This window comes from Manis javanica, chromosome 2 (assembly GCF_040802235.1).
Source record: "Manis javanica isolate MJ-LG chromosome 2, MJ_LKY, whole genome shotgun sequence".
Taxonomy (NCBI): Eukaryota; Metazoa; Chordata; class Mammalia; order Pholidota; family Manidae; genus Manis; species Manis javanica.
The window spans coordinates 2,365,689-2,381,744 of NC_133157.1; the positions used below are offsets into that span (position 1 = coordinate 2,365,689).

Genomic DNA, 16,056 nt, shown 5'->3' on the forward strand with positions numbered 1-16,056 from the left:
CAGGGCTTTGGTCTGGCATGTTCTGAAAAGGCCCCTGCAGGCCTGCTTTGTAGGGGAATGATTACGGCAGCCGCACAACAGCTGTGCGAGCCACAGCCTCCCGCCCAGGTGTGCACACAGCTGCTGCCCCGGCGCGGCCCGGATGCGCAGGTGTCTCATCTCTGACTCACTGGCAAGTTATCAGGGGAACGTCAAAGTGCTCACACGGTGGTGGGCAGCCAGCCCACTACCCAGAAACTTCCTCCAGCGTCATCTGTGTCACCCTGTCCTCATTTACAGGAAAACACAGCCAGTGGCTTCCTGCTGGGCGCTTGCCACATGAGCAAAGCCCCGTCCTCCCAGCACCAGCCAGCCTTCTCTGGAACTGAGATGAATTATTCATTACAAACAATGGGTTGTTGCCACTGCTGATAGCCCAGCAGGAGCCCACATGCCCGCGACTGCATGGGGCTAAAAAGCAGCTAAAGAGCTGTTTGGGGAACCAAGATGCTCCCAGGACAGGTGGGGCCCCAACTTGCTGCCCTGCCAGAGATGGGCCCCGTGACCTCAGGCAGGCTGCTTCCCTCCCAAATGATCATTTTGGTGGCCCCTTCCTCCCTTGCCCAGGCAACCCTCCTCGACCCTGAGCCAAAGGAATTGCTCTGCAATCCAGGGTATCAGCCAGAAGAAGCCAAGTCCCCCCACTGAAGCAGAGCAAGGCCAGGGGGGCCAGGTAACCACAAGCAGACCCCAGTAACCAGGGGGCTGATACCAGGTGGGGATGCTGAGGAGGGGACGGGGGCCACGCCCTTGGGCTTCCTGCTGTCCCCACTGGGGCCTGAGAATCTCCACAGGTGTCCCCTCCACTCTGGGAGGCTGCCCTGCACCCCAAACACCCCAGCGCCTCCTACAAACTCCTCCCTGATGTTGCCTCCCCCAAAACACTCACCCGATCGCCCTTGATGCCCATGTCTCCTTTAAATCCAGGAAAGCCATCTTCACCCTGAAAAAGGGATCAGAGAGAGACAAGAGTCACACGAAGGTGCCACCTCCCGCTCAGCACATGGCCCCCAACCCCGGGCTCCTGAGCCACAGCACAGGGGCCGGGATTCTGAGTGCCCTTCCCTTGTGAGCACACTCCTGTTGGCCCTTGGCCTCCGCAGACGTGAAGGCCCATGGTTCTGGCCCGCCCATGCCCTGCCCGGCCCCGTGCGGCCCTGCACGGCAAGCAGCCAGCATCTGGTTCCTAGAGCCGCTCACTGGGTCAGCCTATCCGCAGGCCGGGCCACAATGCAGGTGAACATTGCAGGAGGCGACCTGCTGGGAAGTGCGTGGGAGAGTCAGTCTGCCACAGTGGGCTTTGCAGGCAGGGACGGAGGGGCCAGGCGTGCCGCTGTACCCCCTGGGGCTGCCCGTCTCAGCATCCAGGGCTCCTGGTCTCAGTCACCCACCACAAGGGCATGGGACGGAGGGGGCCTGGGAAACTCAGCTGGCTCGTAAGCCCCAAGGCCGGCTGGGAGCTCACACATGGAGGCGGCAACTTTCTGGGACCTGATGAGAATTCCATCCCCTCAGTCAGCTGCTGGCCCACAGTCCTTATCCACAGTGTAAGTTAATGCCGTCAGCTCATCAGCGGTGGTCAAGGGTGATGCCAGAGTCTGGGGCGGGTTCCTCACCCCAACCCGCTGTCTCTGTGGCCCCTTGGGGGCGGGGCGGACATTTTCTGGAGAGGAGGTGTCTCCCTTGGTGATCAGTATCCATGACCAACATTCGCTCAAGCAGCCCCGTGTCTGGCTAAAGACCAATGTGACAAGATAGACGTACCAAACCTGGGAAGCCACCTTGACAGGAGAGGGGCCTGGGACCAGGGATCGGGACTCCAGGGACACGAGGCCTGCAGATAACCTGCCAGTGGGAACACCTGCTCCGTATGGAACACGTTTGCTCCAACTGCAACATGCTCCACCGAGAGGCCAGCGTCCTCGGGCTGGACGCGCCCTCTGGTATCCAGCCTCCAGGGCCCCGGGAAGGAGGGCAGGACGGTCCAGAAGCTGGGCTTAGAGTTCCGCCTCGTGCGGGCCCAGCTCCACAGGAACTCTGATACATGTGTCTGCTTCCTCCAAGAAGTGGCTGCTGAGGATGCGGCCCAGACAGGGGCGCTGAGCCAACACCGTACACAGGGCCCGTGCAGCTTCCATGCCACCAGGTCCAGCATGGCCGCTTGACAAGCCCCCTTGGGGATGGCTATTTCCACAGGAGAGGATCCATGTCTGACACTGAGGGTCCTCTTGGCGGGCCAGTGCCCTCTGCCCTGGGCACCTCTCGCCTTCCTTGCTGGCCCTGCTACAGCTTGAAGGGCTGCCCGGGAAGAGCATCTAACTACAAGGAGACCCGTTGGCAGCTGCCTTGCAATTGGCCTGCCTGGGCGGGAAGCATAGGTGTCCACTGGCCTCTGCAGGGGAGGGGACAGAGCGCTGTATCTTGGCAGGGGGCACAAAGCCCCAGACCCTCAGCATGCCCGCTGGGAGATGCACCCAGTGGCTGGGAGGGCCGGTCTTTGACTTGCAGTTTCTTCGTTGCAAACAGCCTGTCCTGTATGGTGGTATCAAGCCCCTGCACGCCCAGAGCTGACATCAACCTCAGCTGTGTTACAGGAGGGCTGTCACTGAAGGGGCCAGTGGCTGGCACCCAGCTCTGGGCTGGACCGGCCATCACCACGGAAAGGAAGGGGCACTCACCTTCTCGCCCTTAGTGCCCTTCAGACCACGGATGCCATCGGCCCCCTATGCAAACACAAGGGAGAAAGTAAGCAATCTCAAGTCTGAGCCCCAAATACCATGGGCGGCTGAGCGCCCAGCAGCTGACACATGCCTGCCCCCCCACCAATGCCAGACAAGCTCCCCAAGCGTGTCCCCAGCCTCAGAGGGAGCAGGTGGAACGTGGGGCCTGTACGTAGGCTCTAGAATCAGGCAGACTGGTTCAGGATCCAGCCCCGCTCTGTGGCCTCTGACAGCATCCCAGACTGCTGTGTGCCTCAGTTTCCTCATTTGGGAAGTGGGGGTGATGGCAGCCCTCACCTGCTTACTGCTGGTGGGAGGGGGACACCTGAAAAGCCCTCAGGGCAGAGCCCAGCACACAGCAGGTGCTCAGAAAACAGTAGCTCTGCGCCATCTGATTACTTCTATTCTCCTTTATTATTCTTTACATATGATGATGTAAAATTATTAATTACCAATTAGTAATAATAGTACCTCCACCAACAATAATTTTATGGTTATCAGCTTGGGAGTTGCTCATCTCCATGCTAAACAAGGACCATAAGGGGGCGTGTCCTCTTTGGGTAGCCTGCTGGGCCAGCCCCTCGCTGGCCTAGGTGACCAGGTGGAGCAGCCATGCCCAGTCTGCCGAGCAGGGCACAGACCCACGCTGACAGCTGGCAGCTTTCTTGGGCTACCTCCCACGGGACCCCAGAGATGCCAGGCCCCTGGACTGGATTCAGCGGAGGCTGCCCCAGGATGGAGAGCCACCTCCCAGGACCCCTGGGCTACCAGCTGTCCTCTGAACAGGGCACAGACCCCGCCGCTCTGAGCCTTCTCCCAGGAGCGAGAGGGGGCCTGGGAAACTCCGAGACAGGATGGAGACACACAGTGGCTGAGAGCTGGGGCCACGCCTGGGCTCAGCGGCCGCCTCCTGAGTGGATGGCCGCCCTGGCCGCACCCGGCCTCCGTCAGTGCCAGGCAGTGGGACGCTTTGGGGCAGAGGAGGGGGTGCGGCTCTCTGAAACCCTGTACTGCGGGGGGTCAGGCGCCAGCTCTCCTCCCTCTTGCAGGATGTTGGAGGGCTCCCCGTCCATGCCCGTCTGCAGACAAGAGCGTAAGACAGAGACCCGCTAGGACCTGTCCCAGACCTAAGGTTCTACCCCTCTGTGACCATGTCAGAGGCCAGGCTACAGCGCCAAGTGGACAGTGGACCTGGGGTTTCAGCGTCAGCTCTACTGCCGTCGGGGCAGGGTCCTCTCCCTGCCCCACGTCATGGGGCTGCCCTGTGCGCTGTGGGATTACAGCCACACCCCTGACCTCTCCCCATTCAATGACAGCAGCTCCCCAAGTGACAATCAAAAATGTCTCCAGATGTCCCCGGGGGGCAGGTGTCGGCTGTGGTTGAGAGCCCTGGGCCAGAGCACCCACCCTGGGCCCAGGGGGCCGGCGCTTTGGGAAGGAGGACAGTGCTAAAACCCGGCACGGGAGGATCTGCCCCACCAGCGGGGACGGACCTTTGGGGTGGGTCTGATTCTGCTGACCATTAAGCCCAAACATACTCCCAGGGTGGAGGGAAGCCCAGGGGACACTTAAAGGGCAGGAAATCAAAGGACACCCAAGGCTCTGTTCCACAGTGGAGAGAAGCTGGACCTCCCTAACCGAGGGCTGTCCTGTCGCTGCAGTTGGCCGCCCCTCCCACCCCTGCTGTCACCGTCCTTTGGGGCCTGCTGCTCATTAGGCTGCAGATTCTGCTCACATTTTCAAACACCGGGGAGGCTGAGAATCTATTTTCCCAATGAAAGAGTGTTCAGCCTTGCTTTCCCTTCCCCCTCTGCTTCCTAGTCAAACCGGATTGCTCATGTCATGAATGAATTCTAATCAGATAGACAAGATAAGAGCATTCTCCATAAACATTTTAAAGCAAACACCTTCTTAGCTCACAGAAGCAGCATTATGCAATTAGCCACATACGGTAGCTGGTGGAAGCTTTTGCTGTGCGACTAGAATTTGTAAAATAAACATGCATAGAGCTCACGTAATCAGTGTTTCTACTAAATTATCATCCTTATAAAACTCACTAGATGTGCTGGGAAAAGCCTGCTTCAGAGAAAAGCCTGGCCTGCCTGAGGCACCCAACCTTTGGGCAGTTTCTGGGGTGGCTCTTATACCAGGCACATCCTGATTCCTGGGGAATGGAAGTTGGGGTCCCTGTGGGGGTCAACGATGGGGCACTTGATTGGGGAGCACGTTTGGGTTTGAGTTCTGAATGCAGCATTAACTTAAGGGTCGTCTGGAAGCTGGGGTCTGGGGCTCATAGCCACCGTGGTGCCCTCCGATGCACAGGAGCTGATGGGTGTCTCTATGCAAATCCCTCAGGCTAAACCAGTTGCTTTTCATATACATATTTATGTTTTCCTTCACATCAAATTAAAGTCATTTTGAAGGTGAGACTCACCATTAGCTTCTTTAAAGCCCCAGAATCACTCGAGCCTAAAATGCTGCAACATCACAGTTCTCGGAGAAAGAGCATCTCCTTGCACACACTCCCGGGGGCATGTCCCTCCCCACATGAGCGCCTGGAACGCCCAGAGAGCAGCGTAACCAGATAGTGCATCATGCAGCTCAGAGCAAACATGGTCAGCTCCTGGGGACCATTAGGCCGTGACCTGGGTGCCAGCCTGGAGCTCCGTGTCCCCCTTCACAAGGGTCCAGGAACCTTCCTGCCACAGAAACATGACAGAGCAAACAGACACCTCCCACCAACCATCTCCCAGCAACTCGGTCTGCCCAGATGCTGTCGGGGACAGACTCTCACTCTAAGTGTGCAAATGGCCCGGAAGACAAGTTTCTGGGCTTCCCCAGTAGACAGTGCCAAGCTCTCGCCTCGCCTGGGGTCTGCGGTCAGTGAGGGGCTTGGCGAGAAGACATGAGGAGGGAAAGGGTGAGATCCTGCCCAGACAGAGGGCAGAGCCTCCACAGATGCATGGGGACTGTCCCTGTCCAGGTCCTTCCGTGCCACAGCCGGTCACCCCCTCTCCTGCTCAGGCCCACTGTCCAGGGCCTGACCTTCACACCCAAGACCGGGAAGACCAGGGCTCCTCCAGCTTGGGAGACCATGGAGGAATTCCCTAAAACTGACCAAGCGGTGCCCTCCAGGAAGACATGAGCTGCAGTCTCTCACCTTGACTCCCCGAGGACCTGGGTATCCAATGGGGCCCTGGGGGCCGGGCGGACCCTGAAATCACAGGGAAGACCATTAGCTTCGTCTCCAGCGGGCACTGCATGGCTGTGTCTGGGCCACCCCTGCATCCTTCCAGCTTGCAGCCAAGCTGGAGAGCTGGCCCTCCACGAGCACCTTCCCCTCGTGTGAGCGCAGCGCACATCCAGGACAGCCCCTCGGAAGAGACTCCAGGAACACCTCCCAGCCTAGGGACCTTGGAAGAAATGGGAGAGCTTCCGGCTGGGAGAGGGGACAAGGGCTGGTTGTCTGGGGAAGGGATGGCCTTCGACAGCCAAAGGGCCTTGCTGACCGCTGTCCACAGCTCCCTGGGGCAGCTCTGGGCCTGCAGAGGCCGTGAGTGGGAAGGGAGAAAAGTGGGCCTTCGTCGCAGTGGGGCAGCAGGCAAGTCCCCATGGGTTCAGGCCACCTGGAAACTCCAGAGATTTGGCCCCAAACAAACAGTGATGGGTCAAGACCCTGCACGATCACCCAGTTTCTGGTGGTTACGGTCAGGGCCGCACCCACATCCCCAAGGAGTAACCAAGGTGCGGGGGGGCTGCAGGGGCCCAGATGGGAGGACCCCCCCTGGCCAGGTCCCTTCAGCGCAGACGCCTGAGGAGGGAGGCAGCTACCCTGCTGGGCCCTTTGTGACCGGGTTTCCCAGGGCAGTCGGGCCAGGAGCCCTGAGGCCAGCCCCACAGGAGATGCGGGAGCAGTCGAGGGCGCAGCCTGTACCCACCTGGCCTCCTTTCTCTCCTGGAGGGCCTTCTTTGCCAGGGTGCCCCTGTCAGGAAAGAAAAGGCAGGGTCAGTGGCCGCCCTAGAAGGCGGCCTCTCGACATCTCAGCGACCCCCGCAGCCTACAACGTGAGAGCAAGAACTGGGCCCTTCCATCTCCTTCCCTCCCCAGGAAAACACAGGCAGAGAGCGGGCTGCCACGGGACAGGCAGCGGAGGGCACCCCTCCCAGCCCGGGCCCCCGGCCGCTTCCTCTGTAAAACGGGGACAGGGCCAGGCCAGGTGGGCTCCGGGCTCCATCGGGCGTCGGTGTGACCAGGCGCAGCCCACGCCCAGCCCACCCTCACGAGCCGGTGGGCGGGGATGGCAACAGGACATTTGCTCAAGGCCACGCAGCAGCACGAAGCTCTGGCTGAACAAGGAATAACAAAGCAGGGCCAGAGTGCCAGAGCTCCGGGCATTCCTGCTTCTTGGACTTGTGCTGACCACAGATGTGCCCGCGGCCCAGGGACCAGGAAGAAGGGCGGGGCTGAGGCCAGGGTGGCGGCTACGTCCTGCCCTTCGAGCAGGGGCCTCGGCCACCCCCACAGGTGACACGGATGGAGGGGGAGCAGGGGGAAGGTGAGGGCACCCCCCGACACTGAGGACGCAGAGCTGAGGCCCAGCGGAAGGGGTTATGGCCCCTCCATCGCTGCCGCGCCCACCCAGCCCAATTCCATCCTCAGGCCCGCCCCTCTGGCTTCCCAAGCAAGGGCGGTCACTAGGTTCAATGCCCTTTGAGTCCACGAGCTGAACACAGGTGATACAAGCAGAAAGATAAATACAGCTCCATCCCCAGGGATTCCAGAAAAAGATGCCCTGTGGTGTGGCGAGGATGCTGGCAGGGGGTGTCTGGCGGCTGGACTCCCCTCCTGGTTATGCCAGCCGCCCCGCTCTGTGATCTTGGATATGTCGCTTGCCCTCCCTGGGCCTCCCTCTCCTCGTGTGTAAAAAGAGAGGGTGGGCTAAGTGCTCTTTCTTCCTAAGTGTTCTACAGAGCTGGCTAGGATGCTGCTTTTAGAGCATGGCAGCATTATGGAGACCCAGATCTCGTTGAAGAAATGGTTTGTGGGTGTTCTGTTTTGTTTCTACTAGTTGTGAAATTGGATTTGATGCTATTGCAAAGAGCCTATCACAGTGGAGCAAGTTGGAGAGCACGGAAGTTCCCTGCGGGGTGGGGTGCCTTCGGGGGGCCCGAGGGCACGGGGTGGGGAGTCCTGGGAACACCTGCCTCTGAGGAAAATCAGGCACTGGCTGGGCCACGCCCGCTGCTCTGGCCCATCACCCTGCCTTCCAGAAACAAGGCCATGGACCAGCACCTCAGGATGGCAGGCGGGTGTGGGGTGCTGTTCCCTGTCTGCCATATGGGTTTTGGGGGTGTTTACTGCAGTTTCCATCAACCATAGACATTTCCGTTAAGGAACTGGGGGATCTCACATGTAGGGGGCAGACCCCGCATCTGGTCACTGGGGGAAGTGAGCTACTGCTCCCCCAGGGCGATGTCCTCATATTGTAGAGGTGACAACCTGCCTGCACCCCTGGGTTGGGAGGGGACCTAAAGGAGCACAGCTGTTTACACAGCAGTCAGGACTGCGCCCCACACAGAGGGACCGGCAAATGTTACCAACTCTCCTAGTTGTTACCGTTATTTGAATTGAGGCTGAATTTCCTTAGATACATTTTAAGTTGCATTGACAAAATGAGAGGACCCCCGTGGGGGAAGGCACAAAGCTCACTTACGAAGAATACGTTTGAACAGAAAGAGCCAGAAAGGAAATACACCCAGAGAAGAGCGCTGGACCGCCCCCTGATGAAAAGCCAGCCTGCTTCCCTCTCTCTTTCTACCGGTTTGCATTTCTCCACTATTCTACAATGAGCATTACTTTTATCATGGAAAAATAATAAAGCTTACATTATTTGTATTTGATATTTTCCTCATTAAAAAGGTAATATATGCTTATTGTAGGCAATTAGGCAAGTGGAAAGGAAAATTAAAATCCTTCATAATCTTGCTGCTCACAGCAACTATGGCTTATTGTGGGATATAGTTCCCCTAATCTATTTTCTCTGCAAATACGCATGCAAAATTCGCATCAGGTGATATATTTTTAATTTAATATTGTATCGTGAGCCTTTTCTCATGTCACTGAGTACTTGCTGAAATTAGATTTTTACAGGCTCTGTAATATTCCTTCGAACCATAACTCATTTACCCATTTCCCGCCGTGTGCCACCCGGAATGATTGAACACAACTGCCAGCACACCCGGCTGCTCTGCAACATCTCAGACCTCTGGAAAGGTTTTAAATCCATCTTTCCTTTTGTTCTTAATCAAAACCAAACCAAAGCAAGGAGAGAAACAAAACCCTCTCTGCAAGGCTGACCAGCAATGTGCTGCCTCCAGGGGAGAAAGAACATTTTAAAATCTCTCTTTTCCTGAAAATCCATGTGAGAGCATGGGCTGTTTCTTCAGGCCTCCAGTGAGTGTGATGTTGCCTTTTTTATCTTTTACTTTAAGCACGTTCAGTGCCGAGCACCACCGCCTGCCCCACGTGTCTGCCTGGGTCCACTGTCCACCACATCTCAGAGGATAATGTTGGTTGGGGGAGAGCTGGAGGGTCTCTGAGAGGCAGCCTACTAGCTCCTAGAAGCCCCTCTTTCCCCACAGAACCTGGAAGAAAAGTGGTGACTCTTCAGGGACCCCAGTCCTTGGAGACTCCAGTGTGGAGAGGCGGATCCCGGGGCAGAACTGGTAAGATAGCGAAGGGGCAGGGGGCGCTGCGCAGCAGGGCCTCGGGCCTGGCCATTGACGGATGCCTTGCAGGGAACGCTCCATTTACACTACGTCCTTCCAAGAGCAGTGAGAAAAAGTGACACGAAGGACAGACATTCACCTGTGATCAGGGGGCTAACCCATGGGAACAGGGTCAAGGGTTGCTTTCCCTTGTTGCCATTTCATTCGTTTTCCTTATTTTCCATAGTAAGATGTGTCGTTTTGTCATCAGAAGATGCAATTGGGTGAAAATGTAAATTATAGGACATAAATGACCTACTGCAAAGGATTCGTGGTTTTGTATCCAAACTCCCAGTAGTCTAGGAGACCAAGAGCCCCAGAGAGCTCACGGGCAGCCCACGTGCTGGTGGTCCCCTGATTCCAAGAGAGGTGGGACAACTGGGGGCCTGTGGTTCTCAGCCACAAAGACGGGAATAGACAGCCGTGGGTCAGCAAGCCATCAACCACCTGCTGACATATTTACCTTTCTTGCTTAGTTTTTGATGGCGTTATTCAACAATACATTGCATCTGAGATAACAAATACAGCTCATCTTTGTTTTCTGAAGTAGGCTCTCTATGCCACATGAACAGAGCACAAAAAAACACCCAAAAAACAAAAAGCCTGCAAAGCAGCCTACAAAGAGGGTGGTTGGTGCAGAGAAGTTTGCGCGCGTACGCTCACCGTCCATGTCTTCCCCACTGGTCGCCCCGCTTAGCCAGACCGCATGTGCCGCTGACTCGTTATTTCTAGGCGGTGCCTGATTTGGCTCCACAGCTGTGCGCTCGCACACTCAAACGCGTTTGTTCACCCCCCTTCCCAGTGAGTGATCGCTAAAAATACACTCGCAGCACACGCTGCCCCTCCTTTCAAATGCTGGTGACACGTGAGATGGGTTGGAGCCCAGCCCAGCCCTCCTTATGGTTAAAAATGCAAGGCTGACGTCCGATAATTAAACAGCACACCCTCATAAATAACCAGTTTCCTGTTCCTGCAATCGCCACCCTCTGATTGAAGCATGTTATGAAAAAGCGTGTCCAAAACCCCATAATTACTGAGCAATCAAGCTCGCCATCAAATGGGTCTTCATCGACAGAGCTGGAAGACACACACGCACCACCGGCCTGAGTGAGGGGATGCAAGAGGCAGGGGCAGTCTGCCTGGGTTCCCGGTTCCCATCCTGAGGGGACACAGGGCAGGCTGGTGTGGAGGAGAGCAGTAGGGAGGGGTACTCACCGGGGGCCCATCGGCACCAGGCATTCCTGGGAGGCCCGGTTTGCCCAGGGGGCCCTAGAACAAATCGAGACTGTTAGCTTTTGGGGTTCATCTCCCCAGGCAGCCCATGTACTCTGCATGTCCCCAAGGTCACTGCTCGACATTTCTGCTCAAAGTACATCATCTGTAAAGGATGCTCAGAGGTACTGAGGTTCCACGGGTGACCTGCAGCACATAGAAGGGGGACCTTTGCCCTTCACTGTTTCCTGCAAGTTTTGCTATTGGAACAAAGTCCCCCACTGAGTGAAGGCAGGAGCGGTTCTCAGATGGTGGCCTCAGGCCCCACACAGCCCAGTGTCACATTTTAACAAGCCCCCAGGGGACCGTGCTGAGCTGAGCCCCAGGCTCTGCCGGTGCTGGGGTGTTCTGGGTCGCTCCTAGGCATTCAGGACTCAGCAGGTGCCGAGAAGCGTTAGGGTTGCCAAATTTAGCAAAACCACAACCACAACAACAAACAAGATGCCCAGTTAAGCCTGGATTTCAGACAAACCACAGAGCTGAAATGTAACTAGGCGTCTGTATTTATTTTTCTTCCTAAATCTGGCAGCCCTCTGCGTGGCTAGTAACTGAATCTAACATCAGTGAATGCAAAGATCTGGGACCATCCCCAGCTGACTTGACTGGTGCATCACGGTCGGAGCCCCCACCTTGAGAGGAGGGCAAAAGCACACACCCCAAGCTGGCGCCGGCCGGCGCTTCTCTGGGGCCCACACCCCACAGGAGTCGAGCTTTCCCTGGGCAAGGTGCACCCAGCAGGTGGGCAGTGGCCCCTTATGCGCAGCTCAGCCACTCACCTTTTCTCCTGGAGGGCCAATTGCTCCCTGGGGACCAGGAAGACCCTAGAAAGGGGAAGAGCAGGGCACGGAAGGTCAGGGGGCCCGTGGTTCAGAAGCCCTCCCTGCCCTGCCCCGCACCCTCTCCCTTATGCGGGCACTGACTCAGGTTCCAAGTCACCTCCGGGTCCCAGGCCCCTTTGGGCCAGACCACCAGCAGACCTGCCCTTCCCGCTGCCCGTGGCCCACCAGCCCGCCCCCAGCCTCCTCACCTGGGCACCTGGATTACCCTGCTGTCCTGGGGGGCCAGGCTCTCCTTGGGGACCCTACAGGAAAGGAAGCAAAGGCACTGAAGGGGGTTCTGCGGGGCAGCTGGGTCACAGTCTGCTCTCACGCCTGACACGAGCCCGGGAGGGTGCCCAGACGGGACACGGCAGGTGGCCCTGGGGCAGGGAGCGGAGCCTTGGCACCTGTGACACTTTCAACATTGACCCTGGTGCAAGGGGCAGTCATTCGTTTCTCGAACACACCCCAGACACTGCTAGGAGGAAGAGACCAGGAAATACTCTATTTGGCAGAAGATTCCCAGACCACCACGCCACGCAGTCTCCCAGTGTCCCCAGAATGGATGTGGGCTGGAAACCTGCCCCTTGGTGGCGCTCCCAGCGTGTGCTCATCCCAGCGGGCAGGGGAGAAGCTAGGTGACTTCCCGCCGTGCCTGCACTGCATGCTCTGGCTTTGGACTGAACAAGCAGAGACCAGGCTGCACGGGCTGCCCGCGCCCCCACCCCCGTGGCAGGGTGCCCGCCGGCCTGGCCCAAGGCCTGTGCCCGCCTCACAGTCTGACATGGTTCTGACAGCAGTGTATCTCCCCAACCTGGCTGGGGGTATACCCAGGGCGACCACCATGAGGCCAAGCTGCAAGGACCCCAGAGACTTACCACATTTCCTTTTGGGCCTGGCTGGCCGTCCATACCCGTCACACCCTGGATGAAATAGGGAAAAGGAAGATGGAATGTTCAAGAACCCCCAAGAGGAAAATCCTACTCAGCAAGCTTGGGCGCCTGCCGGTGTCAGGGAAGCACACCCTCTGGGGGAGGGGACAGGCTCTTTCCCCTGCAAATAAGCCCTAAAGGCTCAACCAGATCACAGGCAGGCCGAAGTCCATGCAAGTGGGGTGGAGAGCCAGGTCCAGCCCTGGTCAGCCGCCCCCTGGGACACAGCCCCCCATAACTTGGGTTTCTGCTTCCTTCTGGAACTGTCACAGAAGTGGCTGGAAATACTTTCAAGGGAGGACATGTGGCGTCTGGTTACTGTATGTGACCAAAGGGGGCAGTAGTGACGCAGCAGGCCCCCTCCTGCAGGCCCCCACCGGCTGGAGAGCTCCACTAGAGCATCACAGCCCTGCCGAGACAGGCACCAGCGCCGGGCAAGTGTGCACAGCTGTCAGTGTGGTGCGCCACCTGAAGGCCCGAGTGGGTCATAAGCTGGGCTGAGGGAGGGGGGTTCTTGAGGGCAGTGATGGGGACAGGCATGCAAAGGGGTGACAGGACTTACAGGAGGTCCTGGAGGGCCGGGGGGCCCCTTTGGCCCCAGAAGACCACGTGGACCCTGCAAAAGGAAAGAGAAAGGACAGTTCAAACTTGGCCGGGAACTCCATCCCCCGGGCCCTGTCCCCAGGACGATCTGCAGCCCCGATTGGCCCCCATTGTGCCCAGGTCTTTGCCGAGACACGGGCCTCCATGGCCCCCAGGGAGCAAGCTGACAGTCCTCCTCGTCCGCTTCATCCCCTTGCCCCACTCTGCTCAGCTCCGCCTGGCCACCTCGGCCCTGGCAGTACAGGTGGGTGCCTGGGGTGACAGGGGGCTCAGACGAGGGACAGCGGGCACCCGTGGGGAAAGGGGTGCATTTCAAGTCAACTGTGCCTTTTCACGCTGGCTCAGGACAGGTGCACAAAAGCTGTCCCAGCTGAGGCCACATTATGCTCTGCCACATGGAGCACGTCTACGGCTTTGTTGTGACTCCCCTCCAGTCCCTCTGGGCAGCGATTCGCCACTGCACTTCTGACATCAGAGCCTGCCAGCATGCGGTGGACGAGGCCCCTGACGGGGTCATCACGACCGAGTGTGCAGAGATGGGAGTGGAGCTCGGGCCTTTTCTGGGATGGCCACTGCGACAGCGCTTGGTCCTCCCAGCCCTGGCAGCGAGGGGCAGGTGTGTGGGCAAAGCCCGAAGGCGGCCCTGGCCCCAGGACGGTCCACAGGATTGAAGAGGCGGCACTGCCTGCCACGGGAGGAGCCTGCAGCCCAAACGCTCACACCCACCCTGCCCACGGTGGGCGAGCCTGAAGCCGGGGCACCTGATTTCAAGTGTCCTTGATTTTGGTAGAAGCTCTTCAGATGCAGCAGAAAAGAAACCCTTCCCACATTCATGGCCACTTTAGTGTCCCTCATTATGTTAATACCCAGTCACATAAATGTTTTTTAGAAGTTAATAACCCAGAAGGTATCGCTTAGACATGTGTTAAGGAGAGGGCTGTGCTGATGAATTCTTAGCGGCTAATCAAACATCTAGGGTGTAATTTAGCCCTGAGCGAGCGGGCAGACACCGGCCCCAGGCTCTCCTCTGTGCAGCTTTCTTGATATTTCTCCTCAATTAACACCACCAGACGTGCACTCGGTGTGGACGTGGGTAACAACTGTGAGGCGTTTGAAAATGTCCTTTGCACTTGCTTTGGCCCTAAATAGACGTCAGAGTATGGAAAAGAGCTCTCTGACCCCTGCAGGGCCACTGCTGGAGGGCAGTTTTTGGAAAGCACAGCCATCAGAAAGGGTGGCATACTCCGGCGGATTCAGGCCTGCAAGTGCCTCTGGATGCCCACCACTGACCCTGGACACCCCCACGCTGACCCTGGACACCCCCATGCTGACCCTAGATACCCCCATACTGATGCTGGATACCCCCATGCTGCCTGTGGTCACCCACCGTGATAGTGGCCTGGAGCCCTGGCCTGGGCTGATCCTTGGGAAAGGCTCAGACCCATTCTGCCAGTGCCCCGTGGGCCCTCTTCTGTCCCAGGGGACTTCCTGGGCGGTGCCTCCCCGATCTGCGCTCCGGTCCATCCCTGTGCTGCCAGCCCCGTGCTAAGGAGACACAGTCCCACCCAGCCAGTGGACTTACGGGCTCCCCGGGCAGCCCTCTGGGCCCGACTTCTCCGTCGTCACCCTGTGGGGAAGAAAACAGGCGGGATTTCAGGGACAGACTCCAAAGCCGGACAGACAGGCTTTCCCTTGACTGTGCCAGCCAACCCGGGTGCTGCTTCAGTGTGTGCCGGCCGGACAGCTGGGACGTCCTCAGCCCCGGAAGCTGCAGGTGAAAGGTGAGGCCCAGGCCTCTGGGACTTGGCTCAGGGGCTCACAAACCACGGCTCCAAAGGGGAGCGCCGGGCAGAGGGAATCATGGGCTCAGAGGGCTTGCTCACCTCGGATGGTAGTGAGATGAAGGACAGAAGAGGACAGAGATCAGAGAAAGACAGTAGACGACAGGAACATGAGTGACAGCGCAGCGCGGACAGGAACCGGGAGAGTCACCAGACCCCCTAGGCTGATGCCAGGGGCCTGATGTGCCCACCGGCATCCCAAACACAGTGGGGAGCAAACCAAGAGGGGGGCTTTCCTTCTGGTTCGGGGGGGCAGTGCGGTCCCGGCCAACTGGTTCCCGGTCAGGAGCTGCCTGTAAGCACTCGGCTCACAGCCTGGAACTGGGCACTGAGGCCGTCTAAGGGGCCTGCCTCCCGGCCAGGCTCCCACACCAGGAGAGCAGCGTCCGTCCCTTGCCTGCCCCCTCAGCCATTCCGGGCTCTCGCCACCGTCTCCCCATCCCGAGCTCCACCACCTGCCACCTCCGCCAGACCCCCGTCAGGACGAAGCCATCCAAGACACGGACTGCGGCACCATCTCCTGGAGTCAGAGGCGATCTTTCTGAGGCCTGGGGCAGGGGCCCGCCTCTCCTGGACGCGTCCACAAGACCAATGACGTCCAGCTCACCACCCCCGCTGTGCTCTGCTCACAAGTCCTGTGCAGCCTCTACGTCCTGGCCCAGGGCTTTGCCCACCGCATCCCCTCCCTTCCCACCCTCCACACCAGGCGTCCTGTCTCATAGCCACCCACGATCCCCGTACAGTTTTCCTGCCCAAACCCTCCTAGGAGCCAGCCAGGCAGGTGCAGCCAGGGGCCCACACAGCACATACCCTTTCTCCGTCGTCTCCCGGAAGTCCTGGTGGGCCAGAGGGACCAGGGTCACCCTAGGAAGTCAGCGAGGTCAGTGTCAGCCCTTCTGGGGCAGGTCGTGCATGGCTCTGCCAAGGCCCCCATTCCTCTCGCTCTAATTCTAGACTCAGCGCTCAGAGTGTCTGAAAACTTCCCTGGAGCCACAGAAGACCTCTCTGGATGGCGCACACCGGCGCAGCTGGGCTGGTGGCTGGGGAGGCTCTCACCCGGGGC

At 58.5% G+C, this 16,056-nt stretch overlaps 1 protein-coding gene across 8 annotated transcripts in view; it reads right to left on the minus strand.

The window, feature by feature from the left end:
• Nucleotides 1-16,056, minus strand: part of COL5A1 (collagen type V alpha 1 chain) — a 149,027-nt gene that overhangs the window by 48,332 nt on the left and 84,639 nt on the right. For all 8 annotated transcript variants that reach the window (XR_005058395.2, XR_005058397.2, XR_012125189.1 and 5 more), the window contains exons 19-29: nucleotides 15,804-15,857; nucleotides 14,735-14,779; nucleotides 13,112-13,165; nucleotides 12,496-12,540; nucleotides 11,827-11,880; nucleotides 11,576-11,620; nucleotides 10,743-10,796; nucleotides 6,698-6,742; nucleotides 5,920-5,973; nucleotides 2,718-2,762; nucleotides 929-982 (exon numbers count right to left, since the gene is read on the minus strand). Coding sequence is in view for 5 of the 8 variants with exons in the window: in XM_037007744.2 (XP_036863639.1) it covers nucleotides 929-982; nucleotides 2,718-2,762; nucleotides 5,920-5,973; nucleotides 6,698-6,742; nucleotides 10,743-10,796; nucleotides 11,576-11,620; nucleotides 11,827-11,880; nucleotides 12,496-12,540; nucleotides 13,112-13,165; nucleotides 14,735-14,779; nucleotides 15,804-15,857 (549 nt within the window). In the remaining 3 variants the exon portion in view is untranslated. The remainder of the gene's footprint in view (nucleotides 1-928; nucleotides 983-2,717; nucleotides 2,763-5,919; nucleotides 5,974-6,697; nucleotides 6,743-10,742; nucleotides 10,797-11,575; nucleotides 11,621-11,826; nucleotides 11,881-12,495; nucleotides 12,541-13,111; nucleotides 13,166-14,734; nucleotides 14,780-15,803; nucleotides 15,858-16,056) is intronic.